The following is a 21,542-nucleotide window of genomic DNA, read 5'->3' on the forward strand; positions in this document are numbered from 1 at the left end:
AGAAAGAAATGCCTTGGAGAAATTGCTACGCAGTGTTCCACGCAGGATCCAGTCGTGAGATGATTTAGATTGTACTTAGTAGTCTACGGCTGAGATGTTTTTTTAACATTAGAATAAAAAAGTCATAGGACTTTTGGGTAAGATGGCTGCCATATCGAAATCGTACTGGTGCCCAGAGTAGGTCTTACTGGCAACGTTAATAAAAAAAAAACGCTGGAAATATTACTTTTCATGTTTCAAACATTCTGTTCTCTTTAATATTCTACTACTTTGAACAGCTTTTTCTTTGGTTTTTTATTCCCCGTAAGTATTTTCGTGCCAGTTGTATTTGAGTCAAGTGCATAAAACCTTATTTCCTCTTTTAACGGCTTCCAATTAATCCTGCTTAGCCGTTTTAAGGGGGGGATGGGGGGCTCTATGCCTGCTGTTATCATTATGATCCGTTAATTAAAACACTAATATGGCAGTTTCGCTCCTCGTAACCGTAAAGCCGAGTATCTATTAATAGACTTCGAAGGGAAAGTGACGCACATGACTCACGATGTACTAACACATCATTAAAGTCGTGTGTACATTAAAAGGTGCCGGGAAAAGGGGTGGGGAGAAGGAAGATAGTAAATCAACCCAATGTTCTAGAATTCCCTTGAGGAATAAGTCATTGCCACAAACAACGGCCAGGAAAAAAAACATATTTGGAGAAGGCCATCGTAGGATGTCTAAGCACAGGACCTAAACGAACTTAGCGAAGGCGTTGGGAAGTGTGAAGAAAATTCAATCCAAGTTAGAAAGTTCTAAATTAGAACGTTCAGGATATCCTACGACCATTATTGTTGATGGACACGTGGCAGTTTTTTGATAAGGTTACCGAGAAGTCTTTTTGAAAGTTGATGGTAGAGGAGAGCTGTCTTTGGCAATCATGGTAGACAAGAAGCCTCTCTCTTTCTGTTGATGATGGAATAAAACTTTACCCAACGGTTGAAAAAGATGCAGAACAGGGCCTCTTTCTCCGGTTGTTGATGATAGACATTGGGTAACAAATCAATCATATTTTAGTGACTAAATAAGTAAATTAACCATTTGGTACCAAAATCCTTTGGCCATAGTTAGAAGGCTGTGCATCTTCAACGTGATATATAAAATACAGAGGGTTTGGGTAATTTTGTCATTTTTTTTCCCTGTCTATTCTTAAGTTATTCTTATGTGTTAGTCGTATGTTGAAGTATTATTAAACACTTTGAAGTCCATGATTATGATATTGGTCAGCTTGTCCCGACGGCTAGCTGAGAAACATCAGAATTCTACTTTACCAACCTGTCCCCGGCTTCATGGCAAATTGCATAATAAAAAATACGTAAATAAATAAAATAAAAAATGATTAGAAACCACTGGAAAGTTAGCCAAAATGTTTTTAATTAGGGGGTTATATATTCTCTATCCGACAAATTGCAGTAAACCTCCTTTTTTTTTTTACTACTTAATTGCACAGACATAAACTTTGGCCTTTTATTGCTTGTCAGTTAAAATCTACGAGAGGTTCTAAAGGTTCAAATAAAAAAGATGTTTCCCGCAGAGTCATTAGTCAAATCGAAGCACGGCAAATTTCTTTTTTTTTGTTGTTTTTTTTTTACTGGTTTTTGAGATGTTGCCCTGCACCACCTCTGTTGTTTCGAACATCTAAGACTTTTCAATTCCTTCGACAAACACAGGCCAAAGTGCTTAAGGACATCTGTTTATTTTATTTCTCTAATGAGAAAACCTTCCAAATTCTTCCTGGCTCAGCTGTGTTTATTTACATTGTGTTAGTCAGGCGTGCCGCGCACCTAGGGACATAGGAAGCCCATTTGGGCCTCCTCGAGGCTGACCCTACTTTTCTGCATCCTTGACTACGAGTCCAAAGAAGTCCTTCCTTAAAAAAACATAGACCCCAGGAACCCTACGAAATAGCTTTCCAAACAACAAATACGGCCCTAATTCGCTCCGAGGTTTATGGATTAAGTCAAGATGAATACAATTTGGAAAGGATTTTCCAAGGAAGTTTAAGATTGTTTTACATGCATACAGGGAATTTTTGGAATTTTACAAACTGCGGAACAGATATTTATTTAGTGGGTAATGAGAAAAAAAATTAAATTGCCTAGTTTCCTGGGCTTATAGTTTTAGAATTAGAATTTTAAAAAAATATATATTTAAAACAGTAGAAATAATAATTCTGAATTATTGAATTATATTAGGGGATTTTTTTTCAATAATAAAAATGGATAATTTATTTTATACATTTATAAAACTTTATAATATTTTATATTTTGCATTTTAGTTAATAGAATTTCTGAAGTTTTATTTTACAAAAAAATGTAATTTTTTTATTTTTATATTTTTTTCTTTTTTTGGAAATATATCTCCAGCATATTTTTTAAAATAGCTTTTTTTTTTTTTTTTTTTAATAAAAAGCTATTACAGTCTAAAACTTTCACCATTTAAGGGTCCTTCAGATAGGATATGAGATCACCCAAGGTGGGAGTTGGGGTATTAGGTGTCATGTGTTAAGTCAGCGAGTGTTGAAATAACTGGTTGATATTCTCAGCTAGCACTTGAAGGGAATAATTTTGAGTCTGGTCAATGTGTTTTTTTTTTTAAACGAAAATGCCTCCAGCTCCTACTGTTGTTTTTCAAAACACCTACCTAGTTCTCAAAATGTTAACAGTTCTTCCTTCGATTTGATCAAAGAGGCACAACAAAGGTACATCTTTTTGACGTAAATCGTCGGTGTCGAAATTTTCCGCGACGTAGCGAGAAGTCGGTTTACCCGGAACCCGTAACAAGGTCCTAATTATACCGTGCCAAGGGAAGTATTTTTTTTATTTTTTCTTAAAAAGTCAACCTTTTGGCTCATCTCTTCCTTCCCACTTACCCAAAGTACCTTTCAATTTTAGTTTGGCTCTTAGGATTAAAACGTGTGATTTAAATGTCAGCTGAAACCCCGTACACAAGCAGCTCGTTTGGAAAGCTCCGTTCCTTTTGTGCGTTATAAATAGAACTGCAATTTCAAACCATGGTCGGATCTAGAGGGTTTTTGTTATTTTCTTCCGTACCTGAATTCTTTCTTCTCACGTTAAATTACAGGTTATACACCCTGTACCTTTTCATGAGATCGGAGATTTTGTTATTGGAGCGCGAACAATAAGCTGCTATGTTCGGCAATTATCAGGTTTGATGCCCAGTAAAAAAAAAATTATTGAGGCCCCCAACTTATCCAGAAAGCATCACAATAACCAGTGATATTAAATATTATTTTTCGCGAAAGGCATTGATTTTGGATAAAGCTAAGTTCTTTGTAGTGAATACACATCTTATATTAAAACATAGATCCCGCTGCCAGGTCGGCCCCATTCGGCCCCCGTCTAGTCTGCTTGTTTCTCCTGCTGTAAAGACTCAAACCTTAATCAGTCGTTGATCTCATCTTAGATTCAGGAGCCGTATGTCTACCCCATGCGTGTTTAATACCCTCACTGTATTACCCTCTACCACCCCTGCTTGCAACTACCGCCTCCTACATCTTCCTTACATAACATTAAAAGCCCCGAGCAGGCAAAACTAATAGACAAATTGGACAGTCTTGGCTTAAACATCCTCCAGTTCCGCAGAATTCCCCAGCATTCTGGGTATTAAACCTTTAATGACGTTTTCGCTCTATCACCTCTTCCTTCGCTTCTAAACCACTATTGGGGGGTTTTTTCCACTTCTGCTATCCACCAAACCTTATTTATGTACCAAGGTACGTCTCCAAAAAAATTGTTCAGACTTGTACGTTGGGTCTGAGCGGCCGAACCGTTTACGGTAAAAAAAAAAAAATGCGAGTACATAAATCCAGCCTGCCGTCTGAGTCTGTCTCTATTTACCTACGTTTCAATTACCCTGACATTCAAAATGCAAAGACAATGTCTAGATAAGCCCCAATTTTGGATACGCTTTTATAGCCATTTACCCTACACCCCCCCTTCCCTCTCTTTTTTTTTTTAAGTGCTGCCAACTACCTGTTGAGTACGAGAGCAAATAATGACTCTGCCACAAGGATGAAGGTGTTAATTATGTGTATTTATCAAATCAGAGCCCTATTCTGTAGGGTTTATCTCTTAAAGGTGTCAGCCAAGGGTGAGAGACGGATTAACAGACAATCGAGGCTTTTTGTGTTTAAAATCTCCTACTTGCGGTTTTACCTGAAATAATAAATGGTCGAAATTTTTTTTTTTTAAAGTGAATGCCTTTAATTCGGTTTAATTGCTTGGAAACTCCTAGAAATCAGACCTGCTCGACTAGTTAAGGCTTATGCATTTTAATCTTTACAAAAAAAAAAGAATCTTGTATTTGTAAAAAAAAAAAAAAAATGTCAGACAGGGGTGAGAAAAAAAATTCCCAAACATTCTCTAATGGATTTTTGAGATTTGTTTGCAAAATTTTCCTTTTTTGACGTAGCTAGGGACCATGGGTCACAAAATATGCCGATTTGGACCCACAATTAGGGTTATAATTAAAGTTATAATGTCTTTGTGGCTATGGATACTCAACTCATAGTGAATACTTCATAGGGACATCCAATATTTAGTAAATTATAACGTCCAAGATTCTTAACCATCTACGAAGTTGGTCGCCGACCAGCAGGAGTCATGTAACTAGTTAGCTTGGAGAAGTCTTGTTAGTTATTGCAACTAAGCAGACAGACAGCACCACCACCCAGTCTCATATGGCTGGACCCCGCTTGCCCCTCTTTACCTGAACTTCTACTCTTAATATTCGAAAATGTATGGGGTTAGACAGCTCCAAAGTGGTGGGAGTACTGATAAGCAGGTGGACAACTTCCGTCTTTGCGTCCACAGTTGACGTACAACTTAACAATAATCAATTTTAAAGGGTATATTGTTACCTTAAAGTCAGTTCTATTGGCTGGATATGAGTAGTCCTTGGACCTTGTTGCCTGTCGCTGGAGAAGAAAGGGGTTCTTTACGGTTTGTTGACGTTTGAGTCCAGAATCTTTCATTAACCAGCGACGTAGCAAAAACCTGTGGCTTCTTTTCTCTTTTTTTTTTCTCTAGAATGAGATTTATAGAGGAGAAAAGGGCCATTCCTTCCCTCAATCACGTTCTTTACCATTGGATTCCATGAGAATCTTCACTGGCTTGTTTATTGCCTACAAAACCTCTAGATATTTGGGACTGCTTAAGCACTTGATGTTAGTTAAAAGTAAATCTATCGTCTGCTTTAGCTAACAGCCCCTTAAGTGCATTTAATCCGTTAACCCTTTTGATTGCAATAATTATTCCCCAAATGTATGTAAATAACGTTATGAAGCCAACCTACCTCGGCGAGAGTATCGCGGGTGGTCAGAGCAAATTAAATAGAAATTGTGTTTTTTTTGTTTTTTTGTTTTTTTTACAGCGGGGCCACATTGCAGGTTTTTAAATGTATGTGGCGTGTTCACAAGCTACAGGGTGGTTTAATCGGTGACCAGCTGTAAATTCTTGCCATTAATTCAGTGCGGACACTATAATTTATTGCTACACTGTATTCAACGGCCAGCCAGCACACACAAAAAGGCATGGATAAGATTTCGCTTTGATTTATAATGTGGTTTGAACTCCAAACATCCCTAAAAAGCATAATTAATAATAATAATACAAAAAAAAAAAAAAAAAAAGCCCGGAGAGAAATTTTGGACTTTGTTATCTAGAGTCCATTCCCAGTTGTAAAAAAAAGTGCTTTTTCATTTTTACTTCTTCTCCCACTCGTATAGAAGAACTTGAGTCGGGACCGGCCATTAAAAAGCAAAGACGCATAAACTTGAGTGACGTCTGTTCAGTAAACTCCTGGAAAAACCCTGCCAAGAGATAATTTTAGTCGATGTTTATGGGGCTGAAAGCTTTGGGACATCATCGACACCCCGCTAATGCACTTTGGCAGGTATTGCTTGACTTTTCAGGCTGGCGGTACGCCAGAGGATTACTTTGCTATAACCCAACTGAAAAGAACTAGCTGCTGCCCGTGGAGATCGAAAATATTAAAAAAGACCCTATTTGTGACTTCTTGGTAAGCGTTTGCCACTGCCGGAGAGGGACTGATATATGCTAAGAGTGTTTGGTAGACATGAGGTTAGAACCTGACGCTGGTGAAAAAACATGAGATCCGACTCGGTTCTTTGGTCGGCTTTACATTGCAAGAGGCTCCAGGCATCTGAGAACATGCTGCATCAGCAAAACTTGGGTGGTGGAGCATAAGAGGACCACCCCCCCCCCCGTCAAGTGCCTGTAGGGTAGAATTTCGGGGGTTCTTACACCCCATATTAGCCTCCTCTGGAAAGCAGTTCAGTGCACCCACCACTCACAGCCCTGATAGTAGCATTTAATAAAAGAGGGGGGGCAGGAGTTGAATTAACGCTCCCTTGGAGGAATTACCATATAGTAGATATGCAGAGAAGTCTGTAAACCATTACAGTGTTTAGTTTGTTAAATAAAAAGGTGTGAATCCTATTGTTCTCTTTAACAGCCAGTTAATGAGCCCAGTAGGGGATTAAACTAATAGCTTTCTGGTCTGTACATAGATAAGAGGAGGACAAACAAAGGGAAAGAAATACATTGTCTTCGGGAGACTTGTCAAACGAGGACAGTTGGCCCAAATCCACCGAGAGACTCATACAGTTATACAGCAGGACGATCACACTTCAAAAGCAATGGGCTGCTTGATACTTTATTACCAATACATATTTTATTATCTAGCACTCCGTTCTAGAACTTCATATACATATCCCACCATATAAGGGAGACGATTAGGTTCTTCTCAACGCTTCTTCTTAACTTTCCACCAATTATCATTGTGAAACAGGCCAGAAATGTACAATAATCTGACTTTTTATTGATGCGCAAAAAGAAAAGTCCATACCCAACTGTTGTAAAGACACCATTTTGAAACCGTGTTGCATAGAATGACCAAGCCAAAAGAGACCGATTAGATGACAGATTCTCGGGGGGGAGGGGGGTTAAAATTTTTTAATATAAGATATTTTATTGTAAGATCATTTGAATTTATTTTCCATTACTCTTTACTCCATTTATTAGAAAGTCAATGAAACTCTGTACATTTCATGACTTATTGGCCTTGCAACCTGTCTGTTTAGTAACCCAGGAGGCAACATTTTGTATGTAAACAACACGTTTTTGGAAACTACCTTTCTTGAGTCTTCATTTGAGTTCTGCAAGGAAATTCCTGAGATCGCAAACATCTATTTTTGAAAAAAAAAAATTTTTGGCATTTCTGAAAATGTTCCTTTCTTTCCTTCCTTCGAGCCCTTCCTTCAGTAAGAGCCAAAAAGTCACAAAAAGATAAAAACTGTTATTTCTGTGACACTTCACTCTTTCTATGATAGCATCGGTGAGCAGAAAAGGCCTTTTCGCGCATGCATGTTCTCCCAACGCAGTCCTCCGAAAACAAGATCCAGGAACTTTTCCTAGCCAGACCCTCACAAGAAAGGACAAGAAAAGACTTTAAAGATTTTGTAGAGAGCACAAAAACAAAGTAAAACAAAGTTTTGTGCTTTGTAGGGAGCACAAAAAAAAGTAAACATCCCTTTAAAAAAAAAAAATCAATGAAATAAAACTTCAATTTTTGGGGGTTGATTATAACATTTTTTTTATGCAGGTTAAACAAAAAAAGCCTAATTATGTTGATTCTCTTAACAAAAGTATCGGAATTTGAAAATGTCTCGGGGACTAATTTTATAATTAAAGTGGAAAAGATGACATAACTCTGTTTATTGTCTAACATCGAATCCCTGGTGCGTAGAATATATTTTGTGGTTTTTGAGGGGTTTTGGGGTCTTTGTGAGTCATCCATACGCTTAAGAACTCAACCATTTTCCTCTAATTAAAGTTCACTACATGAAGAATGCATAATAATGAGGTTAGTATGTGTAATAGGCCGTTTTCAACAGCGTCTGCCACAAAGGGCGGTCGAAACACTCTCGGCTTTCCATTCTTCCCGTAGACCACCTAAAATGTAATTTACTGGCTGACCCTGATCGGCGAGAACATGTCTGTAGGAGAAAGCTGCAGAGAATTAGACAAAAGTCTACATAAATCAGGGGTCTTAGCATGATTTGTACCTTACATCTGATAGCGCCGCCCACACGCATTGTAAAGAGGGTCTGAAAACCACAAGCTTCGTTGGAACAATTGGATGCTTTTTGGAGAATTTATTGCCATTTAAATCAGGGTCATTTGGAGGAGATAATGAAAATGAACATTAGATAATCCTCCGCAATGTGGTTCAAATCATTCGAGACAATACTTTTTTTTTTTTACTTTTAACCCATGAATGATGTAAGGCTGACAGCTAAATATTTCGTCATTTTTAAGTGTATGCATATATGTTCATTTACACGGGAAATGATGCAATGTCTCATTAAACCAGGGGATGTTTCATCATGAATTTTTTCTACATTTTTAATTATTTAAGGGATAAAAGTTGAACTTCTCTCTTTTTTTTGGAAACATCTGCTTTTTTGTGATCAGATAATTTTTTTAAAAAAAATATATAAATTAATCGGCCGTTCGAACACTTCAGACAGGAATGGTTCATGATGATGTGGCGGTGTCTCACTGGCATACCTGGGAACTACCCAGAGCTCTTGCTCTTCTAGGGAGGGTGGCTCTGTGCTGGGGCGGGGCTAATCCACAAAAAGTGGGAGGGAACTGACTGGAGAGCATGGTAAAGTAGGCAGGGAATTGGTGGAAGGTGGGTAGTGGACATGACAAAATGGGGAGCAGGGTTCCCAGATATGCCCCTTGGTGAGTGGAATATATAACATACCATGGGTACATTTCTGATACAATGTAACAAGAAAGTTCAGTGAGTTGTTGACCTTAAATGTCTTCAAACATCTTCTTTTGATGACAAACCATTTGCTTCTCATTTTTTTCTTCCACAGGACACCACCACGTCGGTGAGAGTAGGCCTGATGATGGAGGAGATGATCTTCAACCTTGCTGATACTCATCTCTTCTTTAACGACCTGGAGGTATGTCCGTGCGCCGAAACCCTTCTCAGCTAACCGCACCTGCCTCCGATTCTGGAAGCAGAACAAAAGTTTTATATTAATACAGAAACAAAACAAAATAATAGGAATATATTGTATATAGGTGTAAGAAATAAGATCAGGGATAATCTGGAACGTGACTCAAAATCATTATTTCATACCAGATTATTTTATAAACATTTTTTTAAAAAAACTAAACAAAATTGGCAGAATTTAAAAAAAAAGTGCCTCCAGACATTAAAGTAGACTAGCATTGTTAGAATAACGCATAGTCATTATACCATATTCACTACAATGAATAACGTAATTATTAACATGTTTACATGAGTCATACGTGACGCCGAATGAGTTCTTGGCTGCGGATTAGTATCCAATTCCAGTAATGGAACAAGTGTATTTTTTTATTGAATAGAATCTAATTTAGCAAAGTTTGGACAGGGGGGGATTTAAACAGATAAGAAGTCTTAGGCTGTCTATACACAGATTCCAGACATCATTCATTTATCAGCTCCATTTTCATTCAAGGCTTTAAAATACTTTTCAAAACTTAATATAATAAAAAATAATATAAAATAAGAATTATAAGGGTTATTTTCAGTAAATAATTTGAAATATCCTCAGCATGTCTCTGGAAAAAAAACAAAAAACATAACATGACCCAAAAATTATATATTACAAAAAGACAAGTAGGTTCTAAATTCAGCTTCATGAGAAAGGCCATCTGTGGTCACAAAGAATTCAGTGTCAGCCACAAAAATTTTATTACCAATGACCCAAAATTCATGAAATTAGAAGTAGTACTTGCCCCGACCCTGTCCCCTGCCAACGCCCCAACATATTTCGAGGTACAATCGGCAAATATTTCTACATGGACCGGTGGCTTTCAGCCACCCTTGTGTTTCTACCGTTCCTTCGTCCACTGATGGATCTCCGCTCAACAGACTTGAGGTTTCCCACAACACTTCCATAACCTTCAATTTGGAATGAACTTTCCCAAGACAACTGCACAATGTATTGTTATTCCAAGAGCACAAAACGCAATCGAGCGGCATCAACGCAGAACTATGTTATTCTTTTTTTTCATCAAATTTTTGTGGGTGTCCGTTAAGGTTTTAGAAGACCAGATACAATAATATCTGTATATAATAATAATAATATAATAGATATATCTCCCTGTAAATTACCGGAGAATCTGACCGACATCTCACCCAAATCACTTGTTCTTGGAACTTTTTGAATGTTACACTCCAGCTGAATTGTTTCGTTTTACCGCCGTTGATCTGTTTGTTTAAAAAATTTGTTTTCCCATAAAAACACTCTAGGATAACCTATTTATTCTAGACAATTCGGCAAAAAAAGACACACATTGAAAAATAAAATATTGCATTTGACTTATTTCCTTTATAAATTTTTATATCATAATTAAGCTTTTTACACTTGGGAGATTTTGTACTTTTTTATTTTATTTTTTTAAATCTTTCCAAGCCTATGAAATAATTTAGTATTACTAAAAGCGTATTAAACTCCTTTACAGCTGAGTGATGAATTTTTGCATGTCGTAGGGGACTTTTTGGCAGCAAACCACTTGTAAAAAATTGGTTTAACAGCCTCTTTTTTTTTTTTTTTTTTTTTAATGATTTTACTTTTTTTTTCGTCTTAATCCTCTGGCTATGATGGAACCTCCCTTATTTTGCCAGGATATAATTCTAAATCTTACCAGTTAGACCTGTGAACGTTCAGGAATTTTTGAGGTCAGTTGAGTAGGTAAACGTTTGCCAAAGACAGTTCTAGAAGGAATGTAGAGTTTTGACAAGATATTATTTGGAATTGGCTATTAATTTGTGTTTAGCTAATGGAGAGCTCCATCATGTGGTATAGCAGCTTCCTCTGCTTCTGAGAAGTACTTATTTATTTTTATTTAATTTTTTTTTATTATAAACGCAAGACCAGTTAGAAGACATTTTTTTTTAAAGACATTATCCAGACATCTGCTCCTCAGACATCCGAATTAGCCAAGTACCTGTGTCGTAATACTGGGAAGCCATTCAGACAGATGTGTGGGCTGATCTCGTTACTTCTGGAAATAGAATTTCCAGCGGAGAGAGAGTTATAACCAGCTAATATAATCATCAAAACACAGAACACGTGTGTTCTTACTAATTATATATATCTGCAAATATTTCAAAATTATATTATTATTATTATTATTATTCTTTTACTATAGGAATAGAATAAACACGATCTTGAAGATCCAGTGTATGCTTTTTGTTGGATAGTTGTTGGATTGTTTTATAGTTATTTTTATTATATTTTTATTATTTAATGCAAATACATGTAGACCTTTTTTATTTTTAAATTGTGTATTTTTTAATTCACATTTTTTTCTAATTAAGATGTATTTTAAATAATTGATACCAATGACCAAGAGGAAAAATAATTATTATGTATTACTCTGTTTTTCTTATGACATCATCTTGCTGGTCCGCATACACATAAAAGTAACCCTTGATCCATACATTTGCTTGGTATAGATGTAAAAAAAAAAAGTTAGTTTAGTTTCTATTTTACTATATTTTCTATCTTGCCGGGAAACAATGAAAATGCATTTTGAATTTATGATCGAGAATACGATCATAAGTCATCCCAGTTAAAGGGAGCGCCTTTAAAATGTAAGGAAGTTTCTGAATAAACCTATAGTATGCATCACAGATCTGTAGTGGTGAAAGAGTTAAAGTCAGTAACAGTTTTGAAGTTTAATTGAATTATATCGAAGAAAAGACACATCACAATTTAACTTCTTGTAAACAAACAAATACAAAAATAGATTTCTAAACATTAGAGAATTCTCTGCCGGTAATTCAATAAGAACCAGAGCATTTAGCTAAAGCTTTATTAAATTATTCTGCTAGGATTGCGGTTGGGGGGTCTGTACTTAAATCTAAATAAACGTGGTGAAGAAAGATCTCATATAATCATATGAAATTATAAAAAGCATGTTTTTTTTGTTTCAATTTTTTTTTCATATTTTTCTAGTGTAAAAAAAATAAAATCAATATTTCAAAAAAAAGATTCCAAATAGTGAAACATTTTGTAGAATTCCTTAAAATACAAAATATACATGCATTTTAATCAAGTCCTTTCAGTGGTTCTTACACATTAGGGCGTTGAATCTATTGACAATGTATATTTGTAATATATGATTTTTGTTGAGCTGTGAGAAACAGACATTTGGAATTCTGACACACACACACACACACAAACCATTGTGGTCTTGTTAGAAATATCGAGCTTCTCATAATCATTCTTGAGAAATCCTTAGATAAAAAGAAACACTAGTGCAGAAAAACACATAAAACAGAAAAACACACAGATAATAAACACAATCCGAGCGCTGGTCACCAGAATTCCGGTGGTTAGAGGCAGCTTTAGCCCCTGAAAAAAATATGGAAACATCAAAATTTTGGAAGAATTAGTCTTCACGCACACAATGCTTTCATTCATTCAGATTAAACAGATGGCATGGCATTAAAAATTTATATATTGTAGAACACCCTGTTCTACTATATATGCATTTTTATTTTGGAGTGTGACCTCCAAAATGTGGAGGGTGTTCTACAAAATATACATTTTTAATTTGGAGTGTGACCTCCAAGATGTGGTCACCTGTAGAAGACTTGTTGGAAGAGACACCTCACAACCCATCCACCTGCTACGCGCTCCGGCACCCAAACAGTCTTTAAAATAATAAAAACACAATAATAAAAACAATAAATCATTATTATCACTTTTTGGGTTCTGCCATGGAACACTCACTCACAGTTGCTTCCATTTAGCATTTTTAACCCAGAATGTTTAAATATGGTCCAGCGTTTCCTAAATATCGGTTTAAATCAGAGACTTAATCAGTCCTTGGTCTCGTCTTAGCTTTAGTATCGAATCCAATCTATTTATATCTAAAACCAGGCCAGGGACCAGCTATTTTTTTGGGACGCTTTGCTCGCTCCTGAATGCCTTCAACCTCAATGAAAAATGAGTCTGCTCACCGAGTACCCAAAGACGGCGCTAAGCCGCGCCGCGTCCAACTTTATGTTTTGCTTGGTAATGAGATAGGGCTGGTCGTTGGGTTATGAGGTAGCGTCTCCCTAAGTGTCACGGTGTTTTATGAAGTCAGAAACGTGATAGCTACCGTTGTCACAGGTTAGCGTGTTCAACAATTCAGTCGAAAATGAGAAAAGCAGATCCCCGTCCACGCTCAAATACCTTTCTGCTTACACAATACCGAGTACAATGCATGAGGAAGTGAGTCGGCTGGAACACCGTTATTGTGCCTCGGCCTCCGTGGACTGCCGACGGAACCCGGGGCAAACCTTGTGTCTCGCGCTTCTGATATGGAATGTGACCGATACATGCCAGCCGTATAAAAACAAAGCCAGAGTAGGAAATTAAAAAGGTGATTTAATTTAAAATGGTAAACTTCATTATGATACCCAGAGAGTATCGAATATTGTGACGAGAAATCATGTCCCGCGGAACACGACAATCGGCCCGCGCATGGGAGCCAATACATAGACGATGCACTCAAAGAGCTTAACCCTATAAATAATAGAATGTTGTATTTGAGAATAATAGATTTCTAGGACATAGAACTAAAATGTATTGCATCATATTTGGTTTTAAAAATTCGATGCAGAATTAGTATTGTATGTTTTTGTTTTGTAGGAATGTGACCAGATACACATAGATGACGTATCTTCAGATGACAACGGCCAAGACTTGAGGTGGGTAAGACACTTTGATTTAGGATGATCGAAATCCCAATATCCAAAGTATCAATTTAATAACTGAAACGGCTTCATTAAAAAAGGGGGTTATGAAATGGTTTAATTAATGCTCGGTCTATGGGGCATTGAAAAAGCCTCTATGTGATGCCACTGGCTAAGGGTCCATGGGCTTCAGTGTGCATATCCTAAAGGTAGGACTGTCTTTTCCAAAGGGTCCAGGCACCCATGGGCAGTTGGGAGCCATAGACTCGTGATCTCAAAGAGCTTGAAATCTTGAGACAAGATGGCCTTCGGTTAAAGACCGCCCAATGCCAGGTGGAATTTGACCATGAATGATCTCCAGGAGTTAGGTCCTCGGCCAAACTCCTTATAAATCCAAAACACATCATTCTGGAGTTTCTGAAGTCGTCGATTTGTTGTACTTGACCTATCCTTGTCTAGAGCTAATGAAAAAAAAAAGAGAGAGAGAAACAATCGACTTTTTCGATCCAGAAACTAAAATAGAAAATAACGATTTTTGACACTTGTAATGGAAAATTCGTTAAACCACTACAATCCCCTAAAGCAGTCTCATTTCTACAAAGAAAACAATGTCAGGGACAGGTCTGAAGGAATCCATGACTATATATATATATATATATATATATATATATAAAACAGGCCGGGCCAAAAAAATGAGATCTAGAAAAACTGCCAAATTATCTGAAACTTTTGACATCACAATTGGCTTCACGGTGATCCAAACGTACTCCAGCAAACCGAATAATCGCTTTCTCAGATGGGCGAAAAAGCCTTCAGCGGGTTTGTGGATACTCTGTTACACATATCAACGCACCCTTTGCATGCCAGATGGGTGTGCGATGCGAGGCTACAAAACTTGCGGGTTTTTTTAATCTGTTTTCCAACAACGACCTTGGGTAAAGCAGTTGTAATTAGACTTGACTTCGTTACTATGGGTTTTTATTTTTCTATTATTTCAACCCTTTTTAATTAAATATGGAAAACCCCAGACATGCAACCATTTTTTTTCTCTATAGTTGTCTACAAAAAAATATAATTTTCTTGGGTTATCTATACGTAAAAACCATAATGTCGTGATCGGACAGTTCAAACCAATTAGAGATGTCTTTTAGTGGACTGTTGTTCATGGTGCTAGATATTAGGTCCTTTGGAAACCCCAACAGTCCCTTCTACTGATAATGACAGAGATGATGACCCCCGAAACGTGTTTTTTGGGACTCCGCAGCCCGATGTTTTTTGTTCGTAGACGTGTGTCCGTCTCTTGCCTGCGTGCATCGAAGTCCGTGTTTTAATTGCACTAACACTCTTCCTCTTCCTCCCCCGCAGCTCGTATAACTTTTCCGCAGATGGCTTTCACAGCTCGGCTGCTGGTGCGAATCTCTGTCTGGGATCTGGAGTCCACGGCGGAGTGGACTGGATGAGGAAATTAGCATTTCGCTACAGGAGGGTGAAGGAGATGTACAGCACCTACAAAAACAACGTCGGGGGTACGTGAGAAACCTACGTTTTAGTTCCAGGGCCTCAGTGGATTTCCTCGAAATACTAAGAAAACTTTCAAGGACTTTTTTTTGCTTTTCCCTAAACTTTTTCTTCCCAGTGTCTCTGTCTAGTTTGCCCAGTCCCTATTTGTGCGCCAAACCCCCTGATGCCCTTCTTTCCTCCCCTGATGCCCCTCTTTTCTAGGAGGTCAGAATGTTTGCTGGGTATGAGGGTATCGCAGGGTTCTACAGCCCTAAAAGCCTCAATAACGTGTATAGAAACAGCAGGAAACGGCTTTATAAATTTAAAAGGTGGTTCTGGCACTTTAAGGCCGGTGGCCGCCTCATGACATATGAACGATACTATAGACCACGCCTTGCGGCCGGGCACATGCCGCCGCTGGAGCTGCTGATTGGTAGAATGTGGGGCATTTGCCGAGTGTGCCAGATGGCCAGTCCAGGCCTGGACTCCAGGGAGTAAATGATTATGGGGAAAAATACGAGAAAATAAGTTCTCTTCCTTCGATTCCAAATACTTTTTCTTCCTGTCAGAACAAAGACATTGTATCCCGTTAAACCCGCTCTTTTTTATTTTTTCGAAAGCAATTAAAACTAAAAGCATGGTTTTCGGCTAATAAAATTAAGAGAACAGGACATCTCAACACATGAATGCTGTTTATATCAGCGGGTGATCTGCTTCACTTTTACTGTGTATAATAGTTTGTGCCAATGGCGTGTGCAGCCTGCCAACTTTTTATTGTATTCTTAATTGATTCCATGTTGTTTTACTTCATATATGGTGTAGATTTTTAAAAAAAATAAATGTAAAATAATGTGGGGTTTTTTTTGGCAAAAACATTTTTTATTTCATTATGAAGTCTTATTTTTTTATAATCTGCAATTGAATTGTCACATAAAACACAATTTTAATTTTAAGTACCCCACAATAGTTCTGATTTTGCAGAATATAATGTTTTCAGGCAGCTGCTTATCAGCCATTTGTATGAGTTCTCGCTCTTTTATCTGAGCTCCAATCTACTAAACACCCCAACTCCTTATCATACTGCCTGTGGGGAACATTAGAATGGCTCAGTCTTAATCACTCAGCTGGACTCTCTGGCTAATGAAAGTCTAGGGAGGGACGGACTTCATTAGCATTGCCATAAAACATCAGCTCAGTATGGTGATTGAGCCGGGAAAGTCACCCAAAATATCAAATGGCTGACAAGCATGGCGGCTCCAGATCTGCAGATAAAGGGGGTTTATTGGAACAAAATTAGATAGAACTAGGTTTTTCTCAATGCCGACCTACGTTACTGTATACGGGGCTGGAGGTTATCACGGTATACAGCGCTGGGGGGTATATTACTGTATACAGCGCTGGGGGATATTATTGTATACAGCGCTGGGGAGTTATATTACTGTATACAGCGCTCGGGGTTATATTACTGTATACAGCGCTGGGGGGTTATTACTGTATACAGCGCTGTGGGATATTATTGTATACAGCGCTGTGGGGTTATTACTGTATACAGCACTGGGGGTTATTACTGTATACAGCGCTGGGGGATATTACTGTATACAGCGCTGGGGGATATTATTGTATACAGTGCTGTGGGGTTATTACTGTATACAGCGCTGGGGGATATTATTGTATACAGCGCTGGGGAGTTATATTACTGTATACAGCGCTCGGGGTTATATTACTGTATACAGCGCTGTGGGATATTATTGTATACAGCGCTGGGGGGTTATTACTGTATACAGCACTGTGGGATATTATTGTATACAGCGCTGTGGGGTTATTACTGTATACAGCACTGGGGGTTATTACTGTATACAGCGCTGGGGGATATTACTGTATACAGCGCTGGGGGATATTATTGTATACAGTGCTGTGGGGTTATTACTGTATACAGCACTGGAGTTTTTGCTCAAAGAGAAGAATATTCCCCTTTCCTCTAACGTAGCTGTCTGCGTGGCATCTTTCTGTGCTGTGAAGAGGTTAATATCCATTACCACCTATAATTACGGCACAAAACTGTTTTACGAACACAAAAACCCATGACTTCAGGGCTCGTTCTCATCAGAGCGCTAAACATACGTTCCCACGCAGACTGAACTCTTGTCACCGGTGTGTTTAAAGGATTACCCCTCCCCCATCAGACCGAAATTCCCAGTGTTTTTAAGACGTGTCCGTCGTGCGCAGGAATCCCAGCATTTCCTTCTCTAGTACAAAGTCTTCCCATTTATTATATATATATAAACTTGTAATCCTGGGACTTTATCGATCTTGGTCGATACGTCTGCGAGGATTTCTTATTACAAAGTAGAACAATCCCTTTTCCCCGATACATTGTAGCATACCAGGAATTGTTTAAAGAACAGATAAATCCGGCCCTTATATATAATATTAAATGACGCTATGCAATGAGCCAACACGTCGCGTTCTCCGGGGAGTGGTGACTTCATAGTTTAGGTGATATTATCTGTGACGATCCGCGGCGCCATGTTGACGGAACCCATATTGTCTTTATCTCCAGTGATGATTCTACATTCTAATGGTTGTCTTTTATCTTCGTAGGGTTAATAGGATCACCCAAAAGAGACACGTGGCTTCAGCTTCGGGCAGAAATGGAAGCCCTCACCGACTTATGGCTCACTCATGCACTGAAGGCTTTGAATCTGATACATTCCAGGTAAGGGAACTTAGAAGGGATGTTCCAATCAGAATCCATCTTTTTTTTGGGGGGGGGGGGCGTTTTCTCCCTGGTGACCCTCAAGTTATTTGGAAGATCTATGTAGTGGACATGGCCGATGGTGGATAACCCAACTGTAAAGAGACAAACTTGCTTGGATTCCTCCTCTGTTTTTGACGCACTCAGACACTCGGATTTGGAATGAGCTAATGAGTGCCTATATTTTTATTTTACTATTTTTTTTTAAATTTTTTTTTTAATTCTTTTGCAGACCTAACTGTGTCAATGTGTTAGTCACCACTACCCAGCTCATACCGGCCATCGCAAAAGTCCTCTTGTATGGATTGGGCACAGTCTTTCCAATTGAAAACATATACAGTGCAACAAAGACAGGTAAGATGTCACTTACTGGATTCTCCAGTGCCAGAACACATGTATCAGGGTTTAGGAGACGTTTGATTGAAATAAGTCAGGCTAAGGTCTAGCAGATGGGGGGGTTCTGTCCCTGTTGGGTCAACACTGCACCCCCAAGAGCTCAGCCGACCCATCAGTAGATGTTCCGCCGTTGGAGACATTGTGTCGATTGTTTAATGTAGCGAATACTGAGCTGCGTGTCTTCACAGGGAAAGAGTGCTGCTTCGAGCGGATAATGCAGCGATTTGGGAGGAAAGCCGTTTACGTCGTAATTGGTGATGGCGTCGAAGAGGAACAGGCGGCGAAAAAGGTAACTTTTAGTGTTTTGCAATGAATTTAATCAGTGGGGTCTTTTCATTTCTAACTATTTGCCCTAAAATGTTTGTCTAAATTCAGCTAACGTCTGCTTTGTTAATACTTTTCTGATATGAAATTGGTTGAATTATATTTCACTCTTTTTATTGTTTTTCTTTCTTTTTTTTCTCTTTCTTTTTGTTCTTGTTTCTCTTTCTTTTCTGATCACTCTCTTCCCCCAAGCTCTCTCTCTTTCTCTTCTTCCTTTCTCTCTCTCTCTCTCTCTCTCTCTCTCTCTCTCTCTCTCTCTCTTCCCCTTCTGTTTCTTCTGCCCCTATTGCTCTTTCCCTCTCTTCCTCTATATCTCTCTTTTTCTTCTTCCTCCTCCTCTCTCCATTTTCTTTCTCTCTTTCTGTTCTCACTCCCTCTTGCTTTCTCTCAACCCTTTCTTTCTCTCTTTCTGTTCCTGTTCCTGTCTTCCAATCTCTGTTTCTCCCCCTCTCTTCCTCTATCTTTTCATATTCCCTCTCTTTCCTCCTCTTGTTGTCCTTTCTTTCTTTCTTTCTTTCTTTCTTTCTTTCTTTCCTTCTTTCTCTTGTTTCTTTTCTTCTTTCTCTGATTCTATTCTGCTGTTTCTTTTTTTCCTTTGCACTTTTTCCCTCTCCTCCCTTCCTTTCTGACACTGGCTCTAACAAAACCACCGAAGGAAAACTAATTATATTGTTCCTTAACATTTCAAAAAAAAAAGTGTCAGCTCCACACTCGCCGACTACCTGAGTAATTTCCTACCCTAAATCCCTCGGTTTATTTTGACTTGTCCCCTGATAACGACTGTTTCCTAAAAGCTCATTTTCACAAGAAAACTGTTAGTTTTCAGTCTTCAAAACTCCGATTTTTATTAAACACAAGATGTTTTTTTTATTTTTTTCCCTTTGTTTCTTGTTGAGTACCGCGGCTACGCCATTCATTGTAAGGCATCCCCACCCAGCACTGTTAATTATATATAGTATGTACAGTCGCTATCACAAACTTTTACTGCTCCCCACGCTGACATCAGAGCAAATTGAATTGCTACGGTATTGAATTTAATGAAAACCTACGCAGTTTTCTGATATTTCCCTTACCAGTGGTTGCATTTTATTATAAACACAAGGCCCCAGAACACTGTTCCTGGTCCCCGAACCAATTTGGCTCCGATTACCTCCATTCCCCGACCTACCTGTTTTTTTCTCTCTCTTGTTTTATTTTGTTCTTAAAGGGACCGCAACTTCATTTGTATTTTTATTTTTTACTCTGCCCCACTTGTGACATCATCATGGGCCACCATATGCAAATATAATATGTACTTTTTTAATTATACTGTACCTATTGGTCATTATTATTCCAGCAGCAACCCGTGAACCTGAATTTCCATGCCTTTTATGCTTTTTAGATCGTGCGCCCCCTCTATTTTTGATATATACTTTTTGATTACATTGTACATGATGACATCACTGATACTTTTTAACTGCACTCTTCTTAATTAACCCCTTAATGACAAAGCCCGCACTTGTACGGGCTCAAAATGCATTGTTTTCAATGGGTTTAGGGACCGTCCATTGTCCTTAAGGGGTTAATACCATCTATTGCGCTTATCCACCCCCCATCAGTAAAATAATCCATTCTAAGCTTCTGACCCTCTAACTATGGCTTCTTGCCCTCGAATTTCAGTCGTTCTACACCATGGTCCCCTACCCAACGTATCTATAGTCCGAGCTATCATTTTAATTTCCACGCAGGCTCAGATATCACTTCAATAAAACTTTGAAAGTTCCCAAAGAAGTAATTTGGGGTAGTTTTTCCTACAGCAACATACGTATAGGAAATGTAGACCCACAGATCAAAGACCTCTATGGCCGTTAAGTTATGATAAGGTTCAATGGTTTAAAGACGGCAGGTTAAACGTCTTCTGTCTGCTTATGTCTTCTTCTCATTAAAGCCGCAGCCACCTCTCTACCACCTCTCTACGACTGTCATGATTTCTGAAGGATGAGGATTATTATCTCATTCTTAAGAAAAGAGACAGTCTTTAGGGAGCGCTGGGAGACAGAGACTTCTCTTTCCATTTAAAGAACACTGATCATATCACAGGAGTTATGGCTTCCTTTGTAGATGAGCGTAAAAATTAACTGCGTTCGAGTGACTGGCGGCGAACTTAATACCAACGATTTGTCACAAAGGGGAACTTTATGGGAATCAGCAGAAAAATTTTCAAAAATTCAATAAATAAAACCGGACGTTTCAAAATTAATTTTAATATTAGTCTCATTATGGAAAGAGAATGTATCCAATCAACTTCCACCTCCTGGCCCCTTCGCCAGATCTGAAACGAGTACAAATAATAGGAGTATTATATTATATATATATTAATAATTGGAAACCAAATATTTGTAATTTAAAAAAAATAATTATTGAGTGTTTTTTTTTTTTCTTTTCCACGTTACAGCACAACATGCCGTTTTGGAGGATCTCTTGCCATGCCGATCTCGAAGCTCTAAGACATGCTCTGGAACTAGAATATTTGTAGCAGACCGGAGGAATTCCTCGAGGGCCACCAAACACGGGCTTTCAAACGATGTCCTTCGTCGGGAATTTCCAATTGGGTCGCGCTTGGTCAACTGGACTTCTTAAAACGGACCTTCAGCTTGCTCCTTCCAAGATAAGCCTTGGAGAACTCTTCCATGGAGGATCAAGACTTCTTTGAGGATAATAGCTTATCCAGACGGATACTTTGTAT

At 38.3% G+C, this 21,542-nt stretch overlaps 1 protein-coding gene across 2 annotated transcripts in view; it reads left to right on the top strand.

Moving 5' to 3' along the window:
- LOC149279290 (protein phosphatase EYA2-like) overlaps positions 1-21,332 on the top strand; it is a 42,167-nt gene extending 20,835 nt beyond the window's left edge. For both annotated transcript variants that reach the window (XM_089501351.1, XM_089501352.1), the window contains 7 exons: positions 8,972-9,061; positions 13,799-13,857; positions 15,208-15,368; positions 17,944-18,058; positions 18,330-18,451; positions 18,682-18,782; positions 21,252-21,332. In XM_089501351.1, the coding sequence (XP_089357477.1) occupies positions 8,972-9,061; positions 13,799-13,857; positions 15,208-15,368; positions 17,944-18,058; positions 18,330-18,451; positions 18,682-18,782; positions 21,252-21,332 (729 nt within the window). The remainder of the gene's footprint in view (positions 1-8,971; positions 9,062-13,798; positions 13,858-15,207; positions 15,369-17,943; positions 18,059-18,329; positions 18,452-18,681; positions 18,783-21,251) is intronic.
- The last annotated feature ends 210 nt before the right edge of the window (positions 21,333-21,542 follow it).

Source organism: Sceloporus occidentalis, unplaced genomic scaffold (genome assembly GCF_023333645.1).
Source record: "Sceloporus occidentalis isolate IW3139 unplaced genomic scaffold, rSceOcc1.0.p SCAF_173, whole genome shotgun sequence".
In the NCBI taxonomy this organism is placed as follows: Eukaryota; Metazoa; Chordata; class Lepidosauria; order Squamata; family Phrynosomatidae; genus Sceloporus; species Sceloporus occidentalis.